Source organism: Melanotaenia boesemani, chromosome 22, assembly GCF_017639745.1.
Source record: "Melanotaenia boesemani isolate fMelBoe1 chromosome 22, fMelBoe1.pri, whole genome shotgun sequence".
Classification (NCBI taxonomy): Eukaryota; Metazoa; Chordata; class Actinopteri; order Atheriniformes; family Melanotaeniidae; genus Melanotaenia; species Melanotaenia boesemani.
The window spans coordinates 14,481,126-14,508,827 of record NC_055703.1 but is presented as its reverse complement, the minus strand read 5'-3'; the positions used below and the strand labels follow the sequence as shown (position 1 = coordinate 14,508,827).

At 37.7% G+C, this 27,702-nt stretch overlaps 3 protein-coding genes across 3 annotated transcripts; all 3 read right to left on the bottom strand.

The window, feature by feature from the left end:
• Positions 1-285: 285 nt before the first annotated feature.
• Positions 286-5,706, bottom strand: LOC121633877 (visual system homeobox 2-like). The gene is made up of 5 exons (XM_041976175.1): positions 5,183-5,706; positions 4,527-4,614; positions 3,823-3,946; positions 1,771-1,951; positions 286-1,166 (listed from the first exon to the last, which is right to left on the bottom strand). Exons 1-5 carry the CDS (start codon positions 5,616-5,618, stop codon positions 850-852), a joined length of 1,146 nt encoding a protein of 381 aa, XP_041832109.1. The 5' UTR covers positions 5,619-5,706; the 3' UTR covers positions 286-849.
• An 11,004-nt stretch (positions 5,707-16,710) lies between these two features.
• On the bottom strand, positions 16,711-19,949 carry eif2b2 (eukaryotic translation initiation factor 2B, subunit 2 beta). Its single transcript, XM_041976835.1, is given in 9 exon segments — positions 16,711-16,901; positions 16,982-17,048; positions 17,127-17,264; positions 17,342-17,437; positions 17,515-17,678; positions 18,254-18,405; positions 18,998-19,118; positions 19,693-19,789; positions 19,791-19,949. Coding segments are annotated over 9 exon segments (1,068 nt in total). The 5' UTR covers positions 19,866-19,949; the 3' UTR covers positions 16,711-16,743.
• A 2,221-nt stretch (positions 19,950-22,170) lies between these two features.
• Positions 22,171-27,466, bottom strand: tmed10 (transmembrane p24 trafficking protein 10). Its single transcript, XM_041976134.1, has 5 exons — positions 27,230-27,466; positions 26,135-26,255; positions 25,789-25,862; positions 23,733-23,859; positions 22,171-23,520 (listed from the first exon to the last, which is right to left on the bottom strand). The coding sequence occupies exons 1-5, from the start codon at positions 27,413-27,415 to the stop codon at positions 23,399-23,401; spliced, it is 630 nt and encodes a 209-aa protein (XP_041832068.1). The 5' UTR covers positions 27,416-27,466; the 3' UTR covers positions 22,171-23,398.
• Between the last annotated feature and the right edge of the window lie 236 nt (positions 27,467-27,702).

The window sequence follows — 27,702 nt, the reverse complement described above, 5'->3', positions numbered from 1 at the left end:
TACAGGCTCTCCTGTTACAATGGCTTTAAAAACTCCCTCTTTGTGTCAAGATCTGCATCACACATGCACCATTTTCACAGTGAAGCTCAATTAGCAAAACATTTGATTTTTTAAATATAGGGAACTTTTAATTAGACTACAGTTACATTTATACAGAGACAAACAGTCAATGTTAACTATACACCATGGAATAGTATGAAGTATTAAACACTGTTAATATTTACATCACAGTTTGACAGAGCTGAAAAAACAATGTTTCAGTCTCACAATTATACAAGGATTTGGTACCAACTGTTTGTATTGGTACATGTGGCAGTAGCCAGCTGAAATCTGTCACCATCTGGAGGTCAGGTTCTTCTATTAAATAAAGACTTTTTCTCTTTAATGCCTCTCAGCACCAAATACCCCACATTAAAGAATATTCCTTTGCATAAAAAGCTGCCATGTCAGAAAGCCTGTCAGTTTAATCAAACAAATATTTCTATTCGCTGCAGTTTTGTGTCAGGAAATCTGTCATAAATGCTTTGGAAACATTCCTGTGCTTAAGCCTCCTCTGCTGCCTTACAGACAGAAGACCAGATTTAAATATCTTTAAGATCAAAAGGGACAGAAACATGATTATTGGTTGAGTTAATGAGCCTCAAGCCAAAGAGCTGAAGATGACAGACATAAGCCCTAAGTGCCATTTTCACATATGCTGAAATGTTCTGTGAGGTTTGACGGTTCACTGGTGACTCAACATTCATTAAGGCTCTGTTCAAATAATCATATCACACATCTGCCTCTGAAAGATGTTGCAAACTCCCCACTGCAGTTATGTCACCATCATTTTGTATCCTGCAGCCTTTTTCAGTCACTATTCTCCACCTCTGCCATCTTCTCCTCTGTCATCTCCTTAGTCTCCTCTCTCTGGGATGTGTGGCAGTTTGCTCTGTCTGAAACAGTCCCGAGCATCTTGGCGCTGTGCTCTAGTGCCTTCGCTCGCAAAACAGCAATACTGTTCTCCCTCAGTTCCTCTTTAGAAATTCCTGATGTGGTATCTTTACTTGGTTTCGGCTTCTCTTCCTCTGTTTTGTCCACTATTATCTCCTGGACTGGTGTTGGTGTAAGGCTGCTGGGTTTTCCAGGGGGGGTATGTGAAGTTTCAACTGACTTCTTGTGCATACCTGGATGGGAAAGAATAAAAAACAAGTCTAAATGGTAAAAGAATACATGTCGCATTCTGAGGAGATTTATGTTGGATAGAACATGTAAAAGGTAATGATGATATAGGGGACAGAGAGGTGAAGAGGACCTCTTATTCAATTAGAGCTACAAAATTGATTTGAACTGATCAATTGACATGAGGTGAGAGAGGAGATGTGGACTAATCTGTCCCGATGAAGTAGGATTATCACCGTATCGACTGCTACATTTTAACAACATGCCGATAACCTCGTTGGACCTTTTATGAGTCAGGGTTACCCCTCACCCCTGGCAGAATACAGCCTCTACAAACAGGTGTAGGGGATATGGTAGGAGTTAGCCCAGTTATTAGTTGTTCATGGACAGTTATTGATATTTTATCATAAATAAAAGTGTTATTTGGTGCATCATATTTTTAGCTTATTTTAGAAGTCAGCTTAAAGTTAGGGGTTAATTCAGTTAGTATTAACCAAGTTAAGTATAAAGATATTAGTCTTTATTTATTAAGTAGAAAGTCCTATAATTGCTATTTTAAAAGTCACCTTCTTGGTATGCAACATCCTTACTTCCTCTATAATAACCTACCCAGTAACCATGGAGCGTAAGACTCTGTGATGCCGTCCTTAGCTGACTTGAGGATGGACTCTGGCAGCGGGATGGAGTGACGGACCATGGCTCCATACAGGCCGTACTCTGCCATAACGCTGCTGCGACCCCAACATTTCTCCCTTTTCCTCCACTTGGCCCTACGGTTTTGAAACCACACCTGCAAAGATGAAGATCACATGAGGAATCCATTATCATTACTGGCTTTTTAGCTGTTAGACAAAGCAATCAAACTATTAAAATCCCCCTTGTTTCTCTATTCATGGATTTATGTGCTGCACTGAAACAACAGGGATGCAGATTTTGTAAAGTAAGGACATGAATGAAAACCATACTGTCCAGTAGCAGTTTACACAAGTGTAATACAGAAAGCTAAAAAAATCTACATGAGTTTTTTTAACACCTCTTTTCAGCAGTTTATCACATTAAATTTAGTTTTCAGACTTTTAAGATTTCTTTCCAGTGTCTAGACATGATACCAAACGAACCAAAGGGTTTTTTAATGTTATAAACACATACATTTACTGTATTAATTTGAATAGAAGCCAGATGTTGCAGATAACTCCAATTTCATAATTTAAATTTTTGTCTCATTCAATCACATATGACAATAACATCATGACATAATTTTATGATGTAATCAATTTATCACGATTAATTAACAGTGGGTTTTGTTTCTCTGTACAACATACTCCAATGAGCATGTGTGAAAGATACAATTCAACCCTGTATTTCAGTGCCCATCAGGAATTCCAGATAACAAAGTGCTCTGACAATTGTACTAAAAACAAACTTTTTAAAATCTGATTTCTCTCGAGTGAATATAAAAACATAACCTGTGGTTTCTCACAGTGTTTAGCTAGGCAACAATTGGAATACACTGCAGCAATGGTCAACATAAGTGATGTTGAAAATATCTTTCGAATTGGAGAAATAGATATTATTGTTCAAGAATTATTTGTCTGAGCACAAAATTGTTTATTTACATTCACATTTCAGTCCACTGAGGAATGAATGCAGGAACCTTCTGTTTGCTGAACCTGGGGAAAATATAAGCATTTTCTACTCATGTTTAATCAGCTCTAAGTTTCAGTCTGTGTATATTTATTTCCTGTAGATCCAGACTCTTAAACAAAGAATATCAGTCTGTAATGGCAGATCTGGGACTCAGTTGTTAATATTTCTAATGTTCCCTTCACTGCTTCACCTCTGGAATATTTATCCGTAGCACTACTGTGAGCATGCAGCTTCTGGCTCCTCAAGTAGCTAAATTGATTTCCACCACCTAGTAATAGTCTTGTGAATATGGATGAGAGGGGGGAAAAAGAGCATTATGGAAAAGGATGAGATTGGACGGATTCTGATGTGTGTGTATGTGTGTGTGTGTGTGTGTGTGTGTTGCAGGCCTGAAATTAAAACGATCACAGACAGGCCTGGAAAGCTATTCAGGTAGATCTGATGATAACCTCCAGTTCATGAAAAGATGAGCCCCGTATGAGCAATCAACTTTTCCTTTTATTTTTTTACATCAACAGTGTGGGTGTGCACAGCATCACATGTGTGTCTTTGCTGCCTGTATGAGGAGGAGGTGACCCGGGGGCGAGGAGGAGAAGGCAAGGAGGCTGATTGAAAAATAAGTTAATTTCCAGACCCGGTCGATGGGAGACAGGAGCTCAAATATCACGGGAAATTAAAACTCTCCTAGCAGCCAGGAGCAGCCCTGTGCTCAGCAGCTGACCTCTGCTAATTAATTTCTATGTAGTTATCTTTTCATTTCAGGGCTGTGGCCTGCCTCTCCCTGAGAGAGATGCGATAACTTCTCTATGAACTAATTAAGCGAGGATGATGATGGAGCAGATGACTGTCGGCTCTAACTCTCATTTAATGTTCACACAAATGCAGGAAATATCTGAAAACACTTACACTCAAATTAAGATATTAGATATTTAAGACATGAAAGCAAGATTCAAGATAAGAGCTGTCATTGCACATTTGACACCTATGCATGCACACACTCTCAAACACACACACCTGTATTCTGTCCTCTGGCAGCTCAGTCTTCATGGATAACATTTCTCTGGCATATACATCTGGATAGTGAGCTTCAGTAAAAGCTTTCTCCAGCTCTTCCAGCTGATAGGACGTGAAAATTGTTCTGCAGACAAAACAAGAACATGGATGCCCTCCAGTTATTTATTTAATTCTAAATGCTCAAATCTTGTTTGTGTATTGTTATTGTCAAATGATGCACCAAACCATCTTTTGCTTTTTATAAATTCCCTAAATATATGCCATTTCTAATGGCTATTTATCTTATTTTTACAACACTGTAATCTTTGCTTACTTGTGTATTCATTTAGTTAGGCCTTAAAAATCTAAAATGAGCATTGAATTTAAATATAAATAAGTCAGTGTTCCTCCAAACCATTTAAAAAAACATATTAAATTTACAATTGACACATCAAAATTATAGTCTAAGAATATGTTGTGTTAAAACTATTACCAATGAAAACAGGGTGTTTTCCTGCTAATTTTCATTATTGTTTTTAATAAAAAAAAACTGGAAATGTATATTCTACAATTAAATAAATCATGCGCATGAATCTATTAATTCTATCATGAATATGACCACAAGGCCTCACATGCTGGAGGATGATAGCAATATAAATAACACACGTCTTTACATCTTCTTGTTTTTTCTCTCTTTAATTCCATTTTTGTTTGTTTGGGCCTACCTGTGGCGTCTTTTCTTTCTTTTTTTGCTCTGACTCATCGATGATGTGGAAAATTTCTGATCACCGGAGGAGCTCAAATCGTCAGAATCTGTGAGGAAATACCGGCAAACATCTTAAATCTGCAGCCATGAAGTCAAAGTATAATAATATCCTTTAAAATATTCATAACAAAGATATAATTATTTAAATAGTTAGGCCAAAAAAATAAATAAATCTTCTCGAAAAGCTGCGTTCGTGACTATTTGCAGAGATTTGTCCAAAATGTAAAATGTTAAAATGAAAAAAAAATTAGTACAATGATCAACATTATTACATTAAAACTAATTGGCCTTGTTGACTGTTTTTTTTTTTTATTTATTTCACAAAAATCTTTTGCACAATAAAATCTAAGTCCCAGTTGCTCAAATATATGGACTAGCTAGTGATAATTATTTTCAATTAACTTGCACTTCTTTTCTGTGATTGAGTGATTTATTTTTTTATTTTTTAGTATTAAAATCATTTGGTTGAATGTATTGGACCAAAAAAAAAAAAAGTAAGCATTATGGCTAATGGTGTGTAGCCAAGAATAAAAAATGTATATGCATTATTCACTCAGCAACAACCATAAAGTTACAAAAGTTCGACTTAATGAATATCTTGGTGGAGACACTCACCGGAGCTGGCACCGGAGTGTTTCGCGTCTGTCTGTGAGTCCATATGCGCCGTCCTGTGCAGCGGCTGCAGGTGCACATTTTGCGCCTCTGACAGCACCTCAAGAAAAGCAGGCTGACTGTAAAACGAATGTATTCCCTCCGGGCCCAGGAAACCCATGCCGACCCCGAGCCCAGCGTGTCCAAGTGCAGATCTGGCAGCCAGCATGTGGGCCCTGTGTGGAAGAGTCTCCAGCGGCCGCCTCGGTGTCACCGCCGGCGGCTCCTTGTTGAGGCCCAGCAGCTCCTGGATCCCAAAGCCGGTGCGCCGCTGCACAGTGGGGGCCATCTTCCAAGCTGGATGCGGCTGCTGGGATCCACCGTAGTTCACGCTGGTTTGTGAAACTGTTTTCTGTTTGTTCTCAGTGTCTGAAAGCACAACTCCGTCCTTGCCAGTCATGTCGGTGAAAAGGCAGCTTTCTTTTCTTTCTTTTTTCCGAACTAATGTTTTCCACTCCCTTCGAAATAGATATCGCGCCTCTGGTGCACTGAACAATGTGTTGCTCTCTCTTTATCTCTGCCCTTGTCTCTGCTGCGCTTTTTATCCAACAGGCAAAAGGCGGCAGCCAATCACAGGGGAGAAGATCCTGCAGGAAGTTTTTGACATCTTTGATGAGCTGAATATTTGCATTCCTATCAAAAAGTTGGTCATACTTAAAAAAATATATATCCTGTCAAACCTTAAAAGCAAATTCTCTTTCAGCTCAACCACTCTTTCCACGACCAAATGGCTCATTTTCAGAAAACCCTGCTTTTTTCCACAGGAAAATTTGATTTCATTAACAAGTTTGCCATAAATTTGGAATAATATACGGAGATATTTCAGAAAAAATGGAGAAAGATTTGAGTTTTCCCCTTTGGTTTTGCTTCTAAAATTCTACATGTCTGTCAGTGAAATAGGAATTCACTTTCTTTGTAACTTAATGTGTTCATCCCCTGGAATCAATCAGACTGATAAATCCGCCATGTCCAGGAAATCTGCTTAATTTTAGGGCAATAAAAACATCTGTTCACTAATCAAGTACTCCATTTATTTACTAAATAAAGAAAATAGTTACAAAAACGTATCAGATGAGTTTATATGAGTGAAAAAAATAGTCCAATAAATTTTTCTCCCTGCCTTAATTTCCTTTATGCTACTTAATGAAATGTAGCCGATTAAGTGACGTGGCAAAATAAATACCAACAACCCAACAAAAATAAGCACATGGGGAGCACAAACAAAATCATCATAAAAAAATCTCACACAGCCCACATCTCATTTAACAAATCATTTCAGCTTCTTAATTATAACCTGAGTGATCGGTTTGCATATTCCAGCTACATCCAACGACCAACTCACACTGTGACCGTGATTTGCATATTCTAATTAGGTTTTCGCACTAAACGTTTTGTCTTTGCAAACAATCTGCGCATCTGTTGATGGGGTATTAAGCTTTTTTTTCCCTGTTATTATTATTCTTTGACTGGTCACATGATAAAGAACGTCCCAGTTCAGAGTATTTAGGACACTTCAGGGTGGTAATTAAATATGAGACAAGCGGTGGAACTAACGCCGGTGTAGGGTGTAGCAACAGATTTATTTACCCCTAAAGTTGAAGTGTGCTTTTTAGCTTGGGGTCTGATATCAAATACAAAAAAAAAAAAAAAAAAGTATGACATGGCCTGCAAAGGTTACACAATGTTTCTGCGGGTTAATCCGATTTGGAAAGTGAGAGCAAACGGGAATGACATTTAGGATGTCAGGGGAAATCATCCGCAGCTTCCCGTCATTTATCACAGCTCAAATTCAGAGTTGTTGGACTGTGAAGTGAGATGAAAATACTCTCGTTTTCCTACTTTTCCTCTAACCTAATCTTCTCTAATCAGCCATTATTCAATTATTTCTAAGTTTCAATCATTCGGAGATAATTTGCGGCACGCTTTTGGACATCTGGACAATTATTCGGAGGAAAGTTTATGGAGATGAGGGGACGCGCTGGAAGGAAGCGGAGATGCACAGGCAACAATGGACCGTGTGAGGCGATGAATAAATAAATAAATGAATATCCCGTGGGAATGTTTGGCACCCGTGCGTGAGGTAGCCAATGATGGACACGACAGATTCAGTCCTGATCTGTAATCGGTGTTACGCAGATGATTGAGACATTTTTTTCAAGTGGTTTCTGGTTTTCAAATTTAATATATTTAACGACAAAATTAAACATCAAAATTATCCATTTCATAAAGAGCTGCAGACAGAGAATTGGGGGAAAAGTAAATTACACCCAACATTTCATGAAAAGCTGTTAGAGGAACATTTCATTAGAGGTGAATGAAGTGATCGATGCCGTATCAGCAGCCAGGCTAATGAGGTTTCCATTAAACCCATGTGGATGATTTTCCACCAATCAGGTTCTTCCACTGGGATTAGGACGCAGCTAGAAACCAGTTTCATTACTGGCCGTTTAATCTCAATTCAAAGACAGTGGAATAAAATGCTCCTGATATTTAGGGAAATATTGGAAGCAGGTTTGTGTGTCTAGTAGAAGCAACCAGATTTGATAAATACATTTTAAATTTTTTTCTAAAGGAAAAATGTTCAACTTCGTGCCAAGCATAAGACCATTAAATGTACAGTTTAAAGATCTGAAGTATATGTGTTTTGTTTGCCGAGATATTCTTCAGGTTCTAATACCTGCCATATTGTTTTTTTTTTTTTTTTTTTTTTTTGTAAATAATGGACACCTTCCTTCCCATACTGTCAATTTAAACAGTCTGGGTCAAAATAAATGAATTTGGGAAATCTAAGGACTGGTTGAAACATTAACATGATTTGTTGCAATTTTAAAATATTTAATGTTCTTAAAAAAAAAAAAAAAAACAACTCCTAAACTTTTCCCTGTTCAAGTAGAGAGACATAAAAACTTGGAGGATCCCTGCATGACACAATCATGCAGGGTCTTCTAAAAATAAAAGCTGCCTAAGGTACTTCTGTTAGCTGAATTATAGAAGAAAACAAATCCTGCATCCACACCAAACTCATGAAAAAAATGATCAATTTTACAATCTTTCCACACCCATGCTGAAATTTTTATGCAAACCTTTATGTGTATTTTTGCAGATGGACAAAGAGACATAGAGGTACAACTGGAAAGAGACTCAACTGCTGGGGCCCAGATGTCAGGAGCTTCAATCACAACTCTTCAGAAACAGTAACAGTGACTTCCCAGAGAGACAACGATAATAGGGAGGAAAGAAAAGAAAAGAAACTGACATCAATCTTGTATTAATATGATATCAGGAAACATAACTGCAACTATTCATTTGAATGTGATCGACCTCTCAGCAAACTAATTGCAAAGATAAACTGTTTTAATAAAAAGAACAACACTGGACACCTGTCACTATCAAGCAGCTGAGCCTGACAATGTAAAATAAATATTTTATTGATACATAACAAATAACAGTAACTGATAATTCATTCAGCTCAGTGTTTGAATGAAAAAGTAGCACCCAGTCTGGGTCAGTCTTGTTCTGTCAGAGTTTCTTAACCCATGCTCAGCTCCCTCCTTGTCTTTGTTAGAGGCCCCAGAAATGGCTCTTCTAATCTAGCTAATTGCCATTTCCCAGAGTTCGGCATTTAAGACGAGGAGCTGGGTCACCAAACAGCCGTTGATCAAAACATCCTATTAGGGTGAAGAAACAAAAAAGCTCTCACAGTCCTAACAATGTGTCGCTGGTGATTCAACAGTTTTTTTCTGTGGACACAAAGCATTAATTAGGGCAATAATTTCATGCTTTTGCTGTTCTATAGTCTCCATTTCTGTATGAGTGCATCTATTTATGCTCTGAAGTTTGTCGGGGACTCTGACTTGCCACATTCCCCAGTTGCTTGTGCAGATGTGTTATTGTTGTAATGAGAAAAATACTCTGGGAAATGTGGGAGCGAGGCCCCTCAACACCAAAACTTTCTTGACAAAATAATATTCTGCAATGTGGCTACTCCTAACAAGAGCTGACATAATTACTTGAGCCCATTTCTTGTCTAATTAGCACACTTCCAGAGTGTACAGGGAGTAGCAGTTAGGCAGGAGAAGGGAACTGGACAGGCATGGCAGTAGCAACACAAAAAGGGGCCCCAGGTTTCAGCGTAATTAGGTGAGACAATGCCCCTGACTGTTTTGGGCAATGACAGCGGCTGAGAGCTGGGGCCAAGCCGGCAAGCGGACGCCCTGTAAGTTACAGCTCCCCGAGACCCTAATAAGCCCCTAATTGTCTTTTTTTATTCACATGGGTAGCACCAGCAGACATGAAGACAGCCTATTCCTGGTGTCCTGCAGGGAGCATGGTCCCAGACCAGAGAAGAGGGGTTGAGTTGCCTCTAAAAGCCTTTCAGGGCATTTAGCATTTGGCCCCCAAAGCCTAGACAGCGTGTGTCAACATCCTACAAAAGCTTTTAGAGTGGGCTGAAATAGAGACACAGTCTTGACTTTCAACAGACATTCATAACTTCATCATTGTTATTTAGTGGTAACAAGCAAATTATCTTTCATTCCCAGAGAAACATGATATCACACATATAAATACAAACTGAAAACATGTAAAAGGGAAATACAGAAATAAATACAGGCATAAAAATAAAGGAGAAAGCACCAATACAATAAATAATAAAACTGAAAATTACACTGAAAAGTAAATAGAAGTGTTCCTAATAAGTTAAATTAAGTAAGAAATATAAATTTATGTTCTTTATTTTATAATTTCTTAATTAAAAAAAGTTTAAAAAACATTTTCTGCATAATTTATTGGTATATGAATTTGTTTATGGAGCCATTTTTATATTTCTGTACATATTTCTGATTTTGACAGCTTTGGTCCTCCAAACAAAATTTCTCTTCGGCCTTTGATAATTCTCTTCACTTTAAAGATGCACCACAGAACGTTTGCAAATTTCTTAGTGATGCACACCCTATCAACAACTAATTCGGCATCCATCTTGCATACTGTGAACTCTCTCCAACCTGTAAAAGACAGTCTTATGTTGACTCTTGTCTTATCCCTTGTCTATCCCCTTTTCTCTTTTTTTCTCCTCTCTTCCTCCAGTGGTTTCTTGTGTTTCTTTGCAGAATAAGCCACAATGTACGTTCAAAGCAGCCCGTGTTTTTATATCTGTAAAGGGGAACTCAACTGCATCGTCACGCAGCGTCCTGTAAAACGAAGTTGTGTAGCATGGTTTCTCAGCCTCAGCATGCTGCTGGGCGGCAACACTTTCAGAAATGCACATAATATATGTTACTATGTCATCTAACAAGTCCATAATGCAGAGTTTTAAGGTTGGAAAGTTACGGAGCGTGTCTTTAAATAACCATGAAAATAAAAACTGCAATGTTAAACTGGATACAAATATATTAATTTCTATTTCATATCCTATTTATAATCAGCTTAACCTAGAATCAACTGCACAAAAATACAAAATAATCAGTGATGTGTTGAAATGGCAGACTTCTCCAGTCATCTTAAGATCATGTGTTAGTGTCAGGTGTTGTAAGAACTTCAGGTTTATTTATTGCACTACATGAGAAGTTTGTGTATAAAAGTAGTTTCCATTAAACTCTTTTAGTGCATCTTATCCAGATTTGGATATATTTGTCTGATTCACTTACATTTTTCTTGTCGTTAATGAAAACCTTGTACCACAAACAGCTGGGCTCTACAGGCTGCATTTCAGCACTGTGGGATGAGCCTGTTTAACTAAACACACACTTATACACTGGTCCATATGTTTGAGGCCACTTTTAATGGCAGGTGGTACTCAGGACGTTCAATATTTCATAATTCCTTCTTTTTAACATCTCCTGCAGTCAAAGCGCAGCTCAGAGGGACGTCAGTTTGATTTGCCCTCACTCCTTTAATTAGCTGTCAGTTAGTGCAAATGAATCAACTCTTCGCCTAATTAAGCAATGCCACCAGGCAGGTCCCATATACAGTCCATTGTGCAGCCACCATGAGAAAACTCCAGCTAGCAAACTCGTTTTGGATCACAAGGGCAACTTAACAGTTATAATGACAAACTGTGTTTGTGGGGCAGTGTATGCATGTTTTTTATTATTTATATTTTTTTTTATGTCCGCACAAAATAGCATGCAGTAAAATGCAGCGATCAGATTTAACTCCCCCCCCCCCCCCCCTTAGTTATCCATCTATAGGCAACTTTTGTGTCCGAATATACACCTGGAATCAGCACTCTTAGAGGGTGCTCCATAAGCCATTTCCTTTTGTGGAGGGAAATAAATACGATACGATATAAAGCCATTTTATTTAACAGCTAAAAAAATAAAAATAATAAAATACATTCCTTCAAGAGAGCAATTCAACTCTGAGTGGCAAAAGATGCTGGTTGTTCCCAGTCAGCTGTGTCTGTTGTAAGGAAAGATGTCCAAGCATCAAAAAAGAAAACTAAAACCAATATGCCTTAAGAACGGAAAATGACAACAAAAAATTAAAAACATACCTTAAGAAAAAAAAAAGTCAATATTTCTGACAAAATTGTAATAAATCAGCTGAAGGTTAAAGGATTTGCATGTCAATGATTTGGCTATAGGCTTTCTTTTTTTATTTTCTCTTACCTACAGACTCAGACTCTAGATTTTTTTTTAATCATGCAACATGCATACTTCATTTACATTCAGAGCAGAAATGTTATTTCCTCAAACATCTGTTCAGTCTGTCTTGTACTCTGACAGGTCTGTTCTGTTAAATGCTTGAGTAAAATATGAGCGTCAGCATTGACTAAAGTCAAGTTGTCATGAACACATTGTCCAGATGTAAACCAGTCTTAATGCTGTTTGATCTAGAAAGGAAAAGTTTTTTTTAATCTTTATACCTCATCATAACACCAGAATGTCTCATTTCTATGTAGGTTTGCACACTTTTTTTGTGATTCAAAATCCTTTCATGTTTATGTCTGCCTTTTAAAAATAAAACATGCTTGTGTTTTGCCTCATGTGAAACTACCATGCATGCTCAAAAATTGTATAACTATTACATTTTTAACACTTAACACTTAAAGCTTCATCTTGTCTGCATGTGTGAGCTGGCAATTGTGTTTAATCAGTGGGATGTGTGGATACACACCAATTAGAGGCATGTGAGCAGTTCAGTCATGTCCCCTCCCTCCCTCCTTCCACCAGCCACTCTGCACCATCACAGGCTGTAATTGTTATTTAATGGATTAAACATTTATCCTTCCTGTGCAAAGAGCCTCAGGACGGGATGACAGCATCGTCATGTTCGCACAGCTAAACACCCCCATCACACATACACACATCCTCACACACGCCGACGCTCGTTTGACGGCAGTGTTTGTGCTTAATATTCAATTACCCACTTATTGATAGCTCTCTAGGGTGCTAAAGGAGCGGACACGGTGCCGGAGGAGAGGTGTGGATGATTTCCCAGGAGACCTCAGTCCTTACTGCGCATCTCCAGCTGGATCTATTTCATGGCTTTACTCATCAGCAGACGCAGATGGAGCAACAGCCGTCGTCTCACACACACCAGTGCATGCAGGCTCAGAGGCAGAAGCAGCAACACACACTTGCACACAACCTGCAAGCAATTCATAACCATTGACAACACTAGGAGTGGAAGGCTAAAAGGGACTTATTAGAGCTACAGTTGACCTTCGTCTTTACTTGATTTGTTTTGTTTTCTTTTTTTTCTCATTAGCTACCTTTCAATACGTTAGTCTATAAATTTTAATAAACTGTGATAAAGGGACATGATTTTACAGTTGAAAAATATATCTTCACATACTTATTTCAGATTTTATTGTGTTTTGATTAAAAAGTAGAAAAGCAGCAAAACGTTACATTTAAGAAGTCAGAGCCAGCAACTGGCTGACCTTTCCTCCTACACAACAGGCTCAATAAATCATGAATATTATTGTTTTAAAGGATGGATTTTTACGGAAATGTGGAGCTGTAAATAAATAAATAAATTGGGACATACATTTCACGTTTCTACAGTAAAATGATCATGTTATAATGTGATAAGGTCCCAATTTTTTTATTTGGGTGACAGCTCGTTTCCATTGGTTTTGTCTTATTCCTCTATTATTTTTTAAGCTGTTGTATGGATAAAAATCATGTTAGCTAATTTTTACAGTATCTGTTTGTCACAGTATCTAATTTGTTTTATTGGGTCTCTCAAGTTTAATTTTTCTTATCTCATTTTTCTGTTTGTTTTTTCTTTGTCCACATGCTGGAATTGTCCTGATGATCACCCAGATCTTTCAGCCTTTTTCTTTCATTTAAAGCACAGATGTTATGATTTAACATGAACAATGTCTTTCTTGCAGGTTTATTCAAGCATATCAGTGAGCCATGACAGCGTGAAGCAGCGTGGGTTAGAGTCACAAAAGTTAAGCGGCTACACTGAAATCAGCCATCATTAACTTTCTCGTTTGCATGTTTGTTTCCTTTTGTGACATTTAAAATCACTTTCAATAGTATCAGTAATATCACCATTTTCTCTTTTGATTAATCAGTTAATCAGTGTTGGTTGTTGGAACTCAGATGCAACAAATGGGTCCTAAGAGCCACAGGTATAGGGCCCCAGAGGTTAGCCACACGCCTCAAAGTCCTTAGAGGCCTCCAGGGGCCCAAAGGGAATGCTTAGCTTGCCGCTGGCCTCGTTCTCCACTAATTGCAGTGCTTATCTCTGCTCTCCCACGAGACGCCACAACTCTGATGTCAACACAGCACAGTGTGATGCTCAGCATCACCAGGCAACAGCAGGGGCTGCTGGCTGTATGTCATTTTCCTGAGGGGGATACAGGGTTATGCATTTACACAAGCAGGGATCCCTCTGATGCTATTTTCCAGCCATGTTTCAAGTTGTGTTTAATGTTTCTGTACTTGACTTGTGTCTAAAGCCAGATAAACATAACACCACCATGATGAGTTCAGATCAGAAAATTTAAATGAATCTCGCTGTCCTTTAACATGACAGGGTTATAAGATAGTCTACACATCCCTCAGGATGACTCTAGATCGATGAGCTCAACAGATACTGTACTCCTCTCAGTGAGATTGTTCATTAGTGGGCTGCCAAGCCTTTAATGGTCTGCATGCTTCTGTCAGCTGTAAATCTCCAGTCTCCTCCCAGGTTTGCTCCCCTGTCTCATCAAAAGGCTGTGAAGAATGAAGTCAGTGTGATGAAAAAGAGAATGAGATTTATCTTTTCCATCCTCCTTCTCTTCACACCAACAAGCTTGTAAGCACAGAGAGGAATCTTAAGACACACCCATAAACATAAAGTTGGTGCTGGATGTGTTTGAGATGCTGTTGAGCCTGTTGGACAAAGACATTGTTTCAGTGTCTCTTTTCCGTAACTTAGCAGAGCAGGTGCAATACAAGTGGGGTTTAGTTTATAAAGGAGGATAAAAATGAAGCAGACAGACTGGGAAATTGTTCCTTAAGATACAATAATAGCATGCTAGATAGCTTTATATTTCAAGGTGTAAGCCATGAAAGAAGCCGGCTTATGAGATGGAATACACATTTTACTTACCATTATAAGTAAAGATAACATTTAAAAAATATTTTAAATGAAGTTTGTCTCTGGCTGCAACCGCTTCACAAAAAAAAAAAAACAACCAAAAAAAAAAAACCAAACATACAAAGCATTGCTTATCACATTACCAAGCTTTCATCTTTCCAAGGACACGCTTCCCTGATTAGTCCAAAAATGCTGTTTGACAGTTGGATGATGTCACTGTCTGACCAGCGAGTGTGGGGCAGTGGAGAGTGAAGACATTATTGCTGCATCCCATTCACTCTGACCCTTTTCCCTTCAGTTCCATGTCATGAAATTTGGGTCAGAGAACAATGCACTCTCTCTGTTAGACCATAGCAGGGTGCCAAAGCCCTTCACATGCTCCCCTCTGACCCTCGTCCCTGCAGCCTTCAAGTTCAACCACTCTGCAATGTGCCACACTTGGCAGGCCTGTTGAAGTACTGTTTTTATCTATCTATCTATCTATCTATCTATCTATCTATCTATCTATCTATCTATCTATCTGTAGAAAAACATCAAAAGGTTTATGTCTGATTTGCTTTGCTTTTACCATTTATTAAGCATTCATTCATTCATTCATTTCCACTAACTGATAGAGAACCTTACTGAGCACACAAAGTGTAGGTTCTAACTGGAGGAATAAAAGACGCAAAAATTGCCCTAGGTCTCGCATAATCACTGAGACCCACCCCAAAAAAAGACTAGTTAAATCTTTTGTGAACGCAAACTGCTCTTGCCGGGTGCGGTGGCGCGCGCCTGTAATCCAAGTTACCGGGAGGCTGAGGTTGGTGGATCGTTTGAGTTCAGAAACTCTGAGCCGCAGCGGACTATGCCGATCGGGTGTCCGCACTAAGTTCGGTATCGATATGGTGCTCCCGGGGGAGCTCGGGACCACCAGGTCGTCCAAGGAGGGGTGTACCAGCCCAGGTCGGAAACGGAGCAGGTGAAAGCCCCCGTGCCGCTCAGTAGTGGGATCGCGCCTGAGAATAGACGCTGCAGCGCAGCCTGAGCAAGACAGCGAGACCCAGTCCTTTTATACTCATCACTAAACTACTCTCACAACACACACAGACTATCATATCTTTACATAACACAGCAGCTTTACCTGTCCTTACCTGCCTTCACAGTCCCATTAAAACATTTTCCTAAAGCAGATCATCTGCTTGTCCTATATCGCCGCCTCCCGGAGAACAGCTGACACCACACCATTGTCACTACTGCTGCAGCTAGTGAAAACAATCAGTGACACACCTTTCTTTTAGTTTCAGTTTTGACGTGATAGTTTTGAGGAAATGCAGCAACACAAATATATGAACATACCTCATTATATATATATATATATATATATATATATATATATATATATATATATATATATATATATATATATATATATATATATATATAACTGTAATTGAGCTTGTTCAAATCCATCCACCTGAAAGAACAACATGCTTTTTACAGTGTGATGGCTCAATACTGAAAAAAACCCTCATCAAAAGTGCAAATTACACTGAAAATTTCTTAAAGCAGATCATCTGCTTATCCCACAGCGCCTCCTCCTGCAAAACACAACGTCACACTCAATACTGCTGATGTGGGGTTTCATTATACTTGCCTTAGAAAAAAAGTGGTACCTTTGTTTAGCTTGTTTATTTAACTTCTTTGTCTACATACTGTCTGCAAATTACATTAATCATTTCTTTCTAAAGTGCAATATCCTTAATTTATCTCCCTAAATGTCAGATACTTAAATAGAACAAGACATTTATTTAACATTCTTTAAGACTTCTGCAATTGATTCCTGTATGGGACAAAAAATATCTTAAATCCTTTTCAGGAAAGAACAGGCAAAGACACACACAATCAAACAACAACAATAATAATAATAACAATAAAAAAAATAATAATAAAAACAAAACACTACGGTCTATTTAATTTGATTTATTTGTTAATCTCATAGATTAAAGCTCATGGTCCTCTGGGTGGTAAAGTTCACTCATCAGTCGATAAATATATGATGGCGCATGTCCACCAATGTTAGAGATGAACAGTGTGATGAGCTCAGGAGGGACGTAGTCAAACACTGGACAGTGAACATTCACCTTCGACAGAATTTCACCTGGAAAACAAATAAACTGTGACTTTTCATTTAGAGGAAAAACTGATGGAGAGTTGGTAGCATGTCACAGAACAACATACCTTCAGTGAAAGGGAGGACCTCATGTGGGGAAACAAATTTATGGAAGGTATCTTCTTCATTTGGGAACTGCAGATAGAAAATAAGCTCAGTATTTTGCATTAGAAAGAGACTGTAGGAACCTAATAGACTGGAGTGTTTTCTTACCTGAGGTGAGAGTTTGAACATTGGAGAACAAACAATGAGAGGTGTTGAGTGGTGCTTGGCTGCTAGGGCGAGAGTGTGTGTCCCATTGATTGCCCTCAAACCACCATTGGCTAAAACTGTCTGGGTACCAATGATGACCTGAAAAGAAATCATCACACAATTAGCCCGCATTACCTGTTGCAAGACATCTTTAAGTCTTTCATGTGGGCACATACCTTATTAACCCGAGACATGACAGCAAATATGGCAGCATCGGCAATCACAGTTGTTTCAATGCCAGCTTTTGACAGTTCGGTGGCCATTTCGTGTCCCTGTTTGTAGTTGAAACAAGCAAGCTGTTAAAAATATTCTCAATGTAAATAATTTGCATTTCAAGTGTTGGTGTTACCTGACAGAAGGGAGCACACTCTGCCACAATGACGTGGAACTTGCGTTTACGTGCAGCATCTTTGAGGAAAGCCTCCACTGTGCGTGAGCGTCCAATTGTCATGATGACCTCATTGGAGTGGATGTGCTCCAGGGCTTGCATAGCAATGTTGTCAGTTGTTCCCTCTAAGAAAGGTAGCAGCAAAAAAGAAAATAAATAGAAAACGCATATAGGTGAATGAAGTCACAAGCAATTCGAAAACAGTAAAGAAAACCCAAGCCAGTCATTTTGTTAGGGGCTGCCTAAGTTTAAAAATAGTTTGATCTGTGTGCCAATGCATGCTTTCAGGCTTTGTGTTACATGCTCTCTTTCAAGCAGTGATAATGTGCTTTAAATGTTATTAAGTGTAATTTATGCACACATTTACTAGACTTGGGCCGAAACCGATATTATCATCAGAAATATGCGTCGATCCTGCCTGTGGCAATCATTGTTTTTATGTGTTAATTTATGTTTTACCATTGAACCTACGCTAAGCCATTTAATGATAGTTACAAAAATATTATACATTAAAAGCCTATAATAAACATAACTTATTTAAATTATACATTTAATAGACCACTTGATTAAATAACAGTTATCGGATCAGTACTTGGTATCGGCAGATACATAAACCGCAGGTATCGTACTGGACAGAAAAAAAAAACCCAGAATCGTAACATCCCTAAAATCTACTACTGTAAGGTCATGTAAAGCTCACCAAGCTCCGTCAGTAACTCATTGATGGCCTCGATGACATTGGCTTTGAGGGGAGCAAAATGCTGCCTGAAGTTCTCCTCACTGAGCCCTCCAGAGGTTAGCAGCTTGTGGAGTGACTCCTGCTGGTCTGCCTCCTCACTGCTACCCCGAGACCTAAAGAAATCAGGTAAAAATTGAATTAGCACTCAGTTGTGTAGAAGGTATAAGCAGTTTTAACTCTGATCTGAATCATGATTGTATTGTATAAACTTTATCAACTAATGACTTGAGATTAAAATTAAAAGGTTATAACTAAAGTTTGAATGGCTTCTAGTGTAGGAATATCATTAAAATGAAATATTAGCACACTCAGAGAGAACAGTGGCTGGCTGGCCTGGTAACAACCTAACAAAAAGAAACAAAACACGAACTTTAAGGATATAATGGGATAAAATGAGATTTACACAAAAAAGGTGGAATCACGTATGCAAGTTTAAAGAATTTAGTTCAATTAAAATAAAAAAAAAACTTTAAGGATATGATAGGATAAAAGGAACACTCACATTCACATTTGAAGTCAAATGTAACTACGAGCTAGACTTCAATTTGCTTAACAAATGGCATATTTTTTGGGGTATGTTGTCTAGTTAAATATAGGCTTTTTATTTACAATTTTTCACATTGTCCTGACCTTGTTTTGTTAAAAGTAAAGGAATTAGATGTCATAGGTGTGTTTAGGTTTAGACTCACTCGGAGGTCTCCTCACCTGGCATATTCCTCTCTAATGATCTTCAGCACCCTTCTGATCATGTTACCAACAGTGGTCTCTGATGGCTGGGCTGCAGACATTCTCCTCCCCTCTTTCCGGATTATTTCCATCAGATCACCTGAAAAAGAAAATGTTTATAAATGCCAAATATGACGAAACCTGTTTCTACAATCGTTTCTCACATTATTTTAGTTTTAATTACATCTCCAACCTGCACTGCACCATAAACAAATTGAAGACGTGAAAGTATGAAAGAGCACAATCAACAAAATGGCATAGAGTAAAACACAATCTTCAAATCAACTATAAATAAAGCTGTAATGATATTCTTGCAGTTATTGGTCCTATTTGTTCATTTAGTTAACAATAGCATGGATTTTTTTTACTTTATAATCAGTGTATGCATATAATTATTTTACAATAAACACGTAAATTATAAAGAGCACAACTTTTAATTTTATACAATTAGCAGTTTTAAGACTTGTTTTGTCCACTTTATTCTAACTTGTTTTCCTTTAAATCCATGAATAGTTTATATCAAACTACAAGCAGATTTTAGACAACTGTTACAACAGCTGTCTAAACTATTTAACCTAACTGTTTAACTTCTATTAAACATTTTATAGTATTTTAATGCTCTTCTAAAAATGTCCAAATTCAATGTAAACACAGTGAAAGAGTGGCATTAACACCTGCGCTGCTCCAGCGAGCCTGAGCTGTAATTTTGCGGAGCAGGGCTGTCGTTTCTCGTGCGGTCTCCGCCGAGCCCCGGAGAGGTCCCGTCCCGCTCCCCCCCGCGCTTCAGGTCGGACAGAAAAGCTTCAACTCTCTCTGTTAGGTCTGTTTCTTTATATGGACCCGGCATGGTTGTTAGAAAAATCGACGCGCTGTCAGTATGAGACACCAAACGTATTTCTAACACGGAATATTTTGATGAGGAAGTGCTTCTGAAGTATATCCGGGTCAGCATGACTGCGCTCTTCTTTGATTGGTTTACAGCTGCACGAGCTGCTGCATCAATTTCTTTGTATGGTTTCATCGAATATATCCAACAAACCAATTTATTAAAAATTTAGAAATTATTTTGATTAATCTTGTACCTTCTGTATAGCTCTTAGTGAAACCATTTCATGTTTCTTTTATGATTGTATTTAAGTTTATTTAAAATATTTTGGACTGAAACTGAACACTTTTTAAAACTGTATTGCCGTATTAAAATTAAGTTACAATATAAGCATATTTATTTATTTATTTTTACAATAAAGACTTAACCAAAACTTATTCCTTTATTTTAAACTTTTTTAATTTGTTCGGAAATTATATATCTACAAATGTAAGTGGTCTAATACAAAACCCAATTTGCCTCAGTTCAAGCCTGAACTGAAAACTTACCTTGGAACATTGAAAGGCTTAACAAATTTGAAAGCTATAAAGACTTTAAAAGTATAAAAGTATAATGGCTTTAAAGATTTTACTTGAAATTTCTGAGATGTACTCTTCCCACGTGTTTTGTTGTCTTCTTGTTTCTTTATGTTACATTAAATGATCTCAGCTTTCAATTTTATGAGTTCTGAATTTGTACTCTTATGTAAAATGCTTAATTGTACTTTTACATCAACAATGATAAGATAATAATAATAATAAAAAATATGTATATGGTTACAATAATCAACCAGGACCCAATTATTATAGTTCAGGCAGCTTTTGTTAATTCACAGCTTGACACATTCTTAGCTTAAATGTACATTTTAAAGAATTTCACTAAGCAGATACACTGGTAAATGAAAATTCTAAGCTAGTGGCCAGAACACTGCCACAACTTTTTGTTTTACTTAAAAAAATGATAATAATAAGAAAAAATATATAGTTTGACAAACTGAATGTTCTGCTTATGCAATATTGACCAACATGAATGAATTTACACTAAATGTTGATTGTTCTCAGTTACTCAAATATATTTTGACTTCACTGTTTTATTTTAGATAGACAACACCTATTGTTGAACATTTCAAATGAGAATACTCCTGATCAGTTATGTTACCATCAGTCTATTTACACATTTCTTTGCAGTTATCATTATCAAAAAGTAACAGTCTAATCAGTCATGTTTTAGTCTCTTTTTTTATTAAAGATTTATTTCCCATTTTTCTTTAAATTGCTGTTAATAATTTTGAGAGCTGCATTGTGTGGTGCCAGTTTGAACTATTATTGCTATGTTATTATAGTACATCAATTTGTCTGTGGAAGAAAGAGGATGATTTTGGAGATTAATAACTTCATGGACTTACTACCTTGGATTCTGCTTGGGTCCTTGACACAATCAAACCATGAGGAGGACGTAGGCCTACAGATCAATCTGATCCTTCCTTTAGCTGAAAACGTCTTGAACATGAAACCAAATCATTCTGACTTTAGCTTTTAATTGGAGGCCATGTTGACATAAAAAAATTAAAATCAAATAATTGAGACCGACTCAATTGACTGGGTTGAGAAGCTGTATTTATAGCAGGACTTTTTATCTTACGTATTGTAATTGTATTGTACACTACTGGTCATAAGTTTTGGGAAACATTTCCATTGGATTCAATAGGAAAGTTTCCCAAAACTTATGACCACTCTTGTATGTATACTGAGGCCTAATCCAGCTACACTTTTCCTCAGTTAAATCATGTTGTGGTCCATCACATAAAGACACTTCGCTTGAAAAATAAAGGCAGGAAATTTCCTCATATGTTGCAACCAAGTGATTTTATCTTCAATATGCACTTTAACGGCAATTTCCTCTGTAGTAGGTAAATGTCAGAATCCTGCCTTGTATCTAAACTCATGACAAATCATTTATTGTATTGATTGCCAAACTATAACCTCAAATCTTTATTTTCCAGTCACAGGACTGAATGTTAATTTAAAAATTTATATTATAACCTCTTAGTAAAACTAGTACCTAGTGAGTGAGTTAAATCATGCTTAGAGGCGTTCCCCTCACCCCTGCCCTGACATATATGTGATCAGAAGTCACTTGTGCATTCAAATATAATTTTACAGTTTGCATTGAATTAAATTTATCAGTATACTTTCTAATTTCTTTTTCAAATCCAGTTAACAGAGCTCAGACATTTTGATCAGGAAAATCACTCATCTTAGACTAAAAAAAAAAGAACTAATATAAATCCATCCAATATTTTATTGAATAAAAGCCCAACACAAATTTACAAAATTTATCAGTCAACATAAAAATCATTGACTGCGCACAACGCGCATGTTCATTGTTAAAAATGTATCCAGGACAGCCTCAATTAATCCCTGTCAGAAAAACAAACAAAAACAATAAAACAAAAACCACCCAAAACAAACACGGATATCTGCAACTACCCACATTCATGTAGCCCCAGCCTCAAACATTTCCAATGAAAACAACACTGGATGGATCTGCAAGAAATGTTATTGGAAACTTGACAAGAATAATTAACCTGACCAGTGTAGAGAGAAAAAAAGGGGCATATGGTTTGATAACTTTTCATTTCTTGTCACATCCTCCAACAACTGCACTCTGACAAGAGAAACTTGCATAAATATATACGAATATAACAATACAAGTCAAGTGGGTGCAAGAACAAGGTTTTTGATTCCTGGATACTTTTGAATGGTTTTCCAAAAAAAAAAAAAAAAAAAAAAAAAAAAAAAAAAAAAAAAAATACCCAGACATGCAAGAGCTCAAATAAGTGACCTAATTTACAGTTATGAGAATATAACTCTTACAATTCAAACCCACCCCCCCAAAAAATATACCAGTAGAAGCAACTAAGTGGCAATTACAACAAGAAAACAAACTCAAGACAAGGCTAAATTTAACTACCAAACATGTATGCGAATTAAGAGACAACACATAAGTTCAGTGGTTGCCAATTGTCTTAAAGTAACAACAAACCACATTCTCAAAGAGCCTTCACTTGATAAAAGGGCACCAAGGAAGTAGTTTGCTTGGCATGGCAAAGAATGTTTATATCAACAGAAGGGCAAAGACATTCGCTCATGGCACATCCATTCAAACTGAGCTCAAAACCAAAAAGCAACTGTTCAACTGATTGAAGGGACGAGTTCATACTGAGTAAGTTGCAACATCCAAAACAGTGCAGAAAGAAATGTGAACGTGACATTCCTCTTCCATGTCTCACAGTGCATTTCTCCCTGCAAAGCTTTTTATGTTCCAAACCACTCAATACGCAAATGAATGTTTGTTTTTCTTGATACTTTCTCTCAACCCTAGAAGCTACATTTTGAGCCCCTTAACCCCACTTGCTGTTGTTTGCTGAAGCTAGTCCAAAGAGGGTGGATGCTGGGATGTGTGGGCTGATGAGCAGACGGCGTCCGTTGAGGCAAGGAGCCAGAGGAGTCGCTCTACTCGATCAGCTTCTTTGCCTTGAAGAAGCGCCGCAAGTAGAAGACTTGCCATGTAGCAAGCCCAATGAGACAGCACATGGAGAATATACTGAAGTACAACACACGTGTGTTGGTAGACTCTGGAGTGGTGAGAAAGACAAATCATGTTAGTGCACTGCAAATAATACTTTTGATGCACACATTGAAATGACCACTACAGTTAAAAAACAGTAAATTCAGTTTTCCTTTTTTAAATGCTTTTTAAGAAAACAAACCTACTCTTAGTTAACAATTACATATCTATAATTTGATCCTTTCCTATGAAAAAAAGGTATGAGCCGTGTCCTCTTACCATTGGTGTCCCGCATCTCTTCTTCTCTTTTCTTCATATACGCAAAGTCATTCACGATGGACTCTGACAGGTCTTCCAGTCGCCTCAGCTCAACCTCAAGAGGCTTCAATTTTTCCACTTTTGCAATCTAGTGGGACAAAACAGATGGTTCACAAACCCCTGAAGGTTAATGCCTCACAAGCCAGTGGTAGAAATGCAGAAGATCATCTGTCCAGCAGGTGTCACCCTGTAGCTGAAAACTAGTACAGTGTGTTAAATGATTTCATTCCTGATGACAGCGCTGCCATTTAGATTGTTTGAGAAACAAACAGCTGGACGTGAGATGGACGGTCTTGATATAAAAAAAATAAAATAAAAAACTGGAGAATACACAAAATGACCAAGAATAAATGTGATGTCACTTTATAATGTGGGTAAATTCAGCTGCTTTAAATTAGAACAATTTAGATTTTCTGCTCATTATTATTATTATTGGTGTGTGTGTGTATTGGTGTGTGTGTGCTGATCCAATATGACATTTGTCATCTATTCAGACGTTCATTATCTTTTTTTTTTTTTTTTATGTATTTGTTCAGAGTAACGCATCTACTGACGTAGGAGAATACATGCGCAACTTCAGCTCCACCCTCCTGCCCACAGGCAGGAATGCCCTCACTCTTGAGCTCTGAACAGCCACCAACACACTTTCAGATGAACTGCATGTAACGTTCGCACACCATGTGTGGGCAGTAAGTGATTCTCCGCTTACAGCAATTTATCACTTGGATACTTAAAATGTGCTTGAAGCAAATACATTTTCTGTAGGACTACAAAGGAAAGTTATGATGCATGTCATGTCACTGTTTAAGGAAAGATTTAGAGGCAAAGAACCTCCTCCACTGATTTCTATCTAAGATATTTTAAAACACCTTGACATCATTATTATCATTTGACAATGGAAACAAAGGTCGCCCACAGCACTGTGATTAAGAAGAAACAAATCAGTTGCCAGACCTGATTTATATACAACATTGAAGTTGTAATAAAAGTCTTGATTAATTTCAGGGCTGAGCTACATCCACAGGAAAAAGTCTATATGTCTTTTCTATCCTAATTCTATCTAACCAAATAGTGTTAAAGACTGTTATGCTGACTAACTTGCATTTTAAAAACTAATGGATAAATAAAATAAAATGTGTACTCAGAAATACTCACTGCAAGACAAATGTACTGATGATTAGACATACTTTTCTTTTCTACACCATGTGGGTCATTCTAAATACAGTACACACTAGTGATGCGCGGGTCGGGGTTTTTTCCGACCCGCGGGTCCCGCTCTTTTAAAAAAATTGGACCGCACCAAACCGCCCCGCACCTCCGCTTCTATTTTTTTAACCCGACCCGACCCGCCCCGCCCCATTAAAACACATGTTATGATATTGACGAATGCTTTTTTTTAGTCTGAGAAAGGTGCATATGGTCTCCTAAATTGGCACTGGAAACTGGCAACACAAAATGGATTTTCATTTGAACGTTAAGCCTATAAACATAAATAGGCAAATAAATAAAGTGTTTTAAAGCGTTTAAGTGTTATAAAGGACATAGCCAATGCTGCTGCTGTTGTCTGCACTGATTACCTCGTTGAACCTGTCCCAAACCTGTGATTTAGCCATTTGACCCTCCTTCTTCTTTTTAAGGACGTAAACTCCCGAACGAATGTTATTCAACACTTCTTCTTCCATCTTTTGTTGCTTGTCGCTTTCTGCACCTGCGTAGCCTACTACGCGCCTACGTGGACATTACGTTACAAAACGTGACCTGTGTTTAAATAACTGATAAATATTTTGTCTTACATATTATAGTAACAAAATGTAGACACTGATTAAGGTCTTTATTTTCAGTTTGACAAAAAATAATATTAATAGATAGAACTAGATATTTCAGAATAGTAAACCACACCAACCCGCCCCGCAGTGAAGCGAAAATTCTTTGACCCGCCCCAACCCGAACCGCGGGTTACCCGCGGGTTAGGAGGCGGCCCGCGCATCACTAGTACACACCCATTTCTCACTCTTACCTCTTCATAGTTTTTGGCCTCAACCCCATGTTTCATGTCCAGATTGACCAGCTGGTCGGGAATTCTTCCAGTTCCTGTAAGTTTTAAAAATCATACAATTCAGTGAGATACTAAAATTGATACAAAAGTGATATGTAAACTTAGTATGATTCCAAATACGTTTCACTCTAGGTTATCCAGGACCACTGATGAGACATAAATCAATTTGCAAATTTCTATCAAACATAACAGAAATGCTTGAGACAACATAAACATAATAAAACATATGTTTGGACTGTGTTGTTTGTGACTCTGACTTATAATCTAGATCCCATGTGTAGCCAGACTTGTGGGTTAACACACTTACCCATGGGTGACTTGCTTTCGAAGCAAACCTCAAACATGTCATAGTCCTCTGTGGTGAATGCAAACTTTCCTTTTGTTGCATCTTCCTTGGAATAAAGAGTGTGGCTGGATGAATCTGTAATCTACAAAGTAACAATAAAGAAAGAAAAATTAAAGAAAAAACAGAGCTGAACAGAACAGCAAATAAGCTCCCAAAATATATAATATATAAAATAACATGCATACATTTTGGGATTCAAGGATGTCAAATGCAAAAGTCTACTCTGAATTTCCAAAAAACGAATATTAGTCTATTCTTAATACATATCTTAATGATTTTGGTGTAAGATTTTTTTTGTAAATATTGGAATTTTTTTTCTAGATTAAAAACTTAACTAGCTTAACTTAACAAAACCAATTTCTATAACCAGTGTCTGTCTTGCAGTCTGCACTGCAAACAACTGTTAGAAAAAGGACACAGTCTCCATAAATAAAAATAATACTATTACAATTTTTTCATTGCAATGTGTCAACAACAAATTGAAGAAGGATACTCGTGCCTGCAATATGGAGACAATCTAGTGATTTGGTTCATTTTAACGGCACATAATACAAGCTAATGTTGACGTGTAAGCGGCTAACGACGCTGCTAGCTTGTGTCAACTGAATGGAAGCTAAGACTGACGTGTAACAGCAGCGGAGCCGACACGGTGACACCAACCATATAACTTTAAATGGAACACCGAATAATTATGAACTAAACACATACAATATGTGACAAATGGATTTAAACTAGTCAGAGCAATCTGTGTTAATGTAAAAATACAATTTTTTATTAAAATAATCGGAGAAAACGTCAGGAACCACCGGCTGATAGCTAGCTAGCTAATGTGCTAATACAACCAGGAAGACGAATTTCCTGGGGCCTAACTTAGCCGTAGTGCTAACAGCTGTCACACCTTTCAGTTGTTATGGACTGACAATTTAACTAATACTTATTACAACAAATGACTGACACTTGTAACTTGTACTTCGTTTCAACACAGATACATAACGAATAAAACCTCAATCAAACTTGATTCGGTTATCACGTAGCTGGTCGCAGGTCTGTGCTCACCTTCAGATTAGTTCTAGTGTTCGCCTGTTCACCGATTTCATACTCCCCCGTAACGAGGACGTCTTTATGAATCTCCTCTCTTAAACACTTTCTGGAGTTGACCGGTAAAAAGAAGGAAATGGAAAATACCGATTCAATAAGAACCGGTAGCAGCAGTAGCGCAGCAACTCGAGCCATGGCTACCATCAACCGACCGACCAACCAGCCCGTGCCAGCCAACCAGCTTAACACCGAGCTCCAGATCTCATAACTGGCTTCATCGAGAGCTCCAGCGCCACCGCTGACCCGGAGGGTAAACTGCAGCTGCAACTAACAGTTCATCTACTGCGGTCAAGTGAACCAATATTTTGAAACCCTGAGGTTAACACCAGGTTAACAAATTTAACATGTTTGAGGGACACTTTTATTGGTCCATCTCTGAATCACTTAAGCGCACAGGGTATTTATTAGGTTCACAACCAGAGAAAATATAA

Coding starts and splice junctions, on each gene's coding strand:
- LOC121633877 (XM_041976175.1), bottom strand. CDS start 5,618: ATGACTGGCAAGGACGGAGTTGTGCTTTCAGACACTGAGAACAAACAG. Junction 3,947..4,526: donor AGAAAGAAAAGACGCCACAG/GTAGGCCCAAAC, acceptor TTTTGTCTGCAG/AACAATTTTCACGTCCTATC. Junction 1,952..3,822: donor TGCCAGAGGACAGAATACAG/GTGTGTGTGTTT, acceptor TCATCTTTGCAG/GTGTGGTTTCAAAACCGTAG.
- tmed10 (XM_041976134.1), bottom strand. CDS start 27,415: ATGGTAGCCATGGCTCGAGTTGCTGCGCTACTGCTGCTACCGGTTCTT. Junction 23,860..25,788: donor AGGCCAAAAACTATGAAGAG/GTAAGAGTGAGA, acceptor TTGTCCCACTAG/ATTGCAAAAGTGGAAAAATT. Junction 23,521..23,732: donor AGAGATGCGGGACACCAATG/GTAAGAGGACAC, acceptor TCACCACTCCAG/AGTCTACCAACACACGTGTG.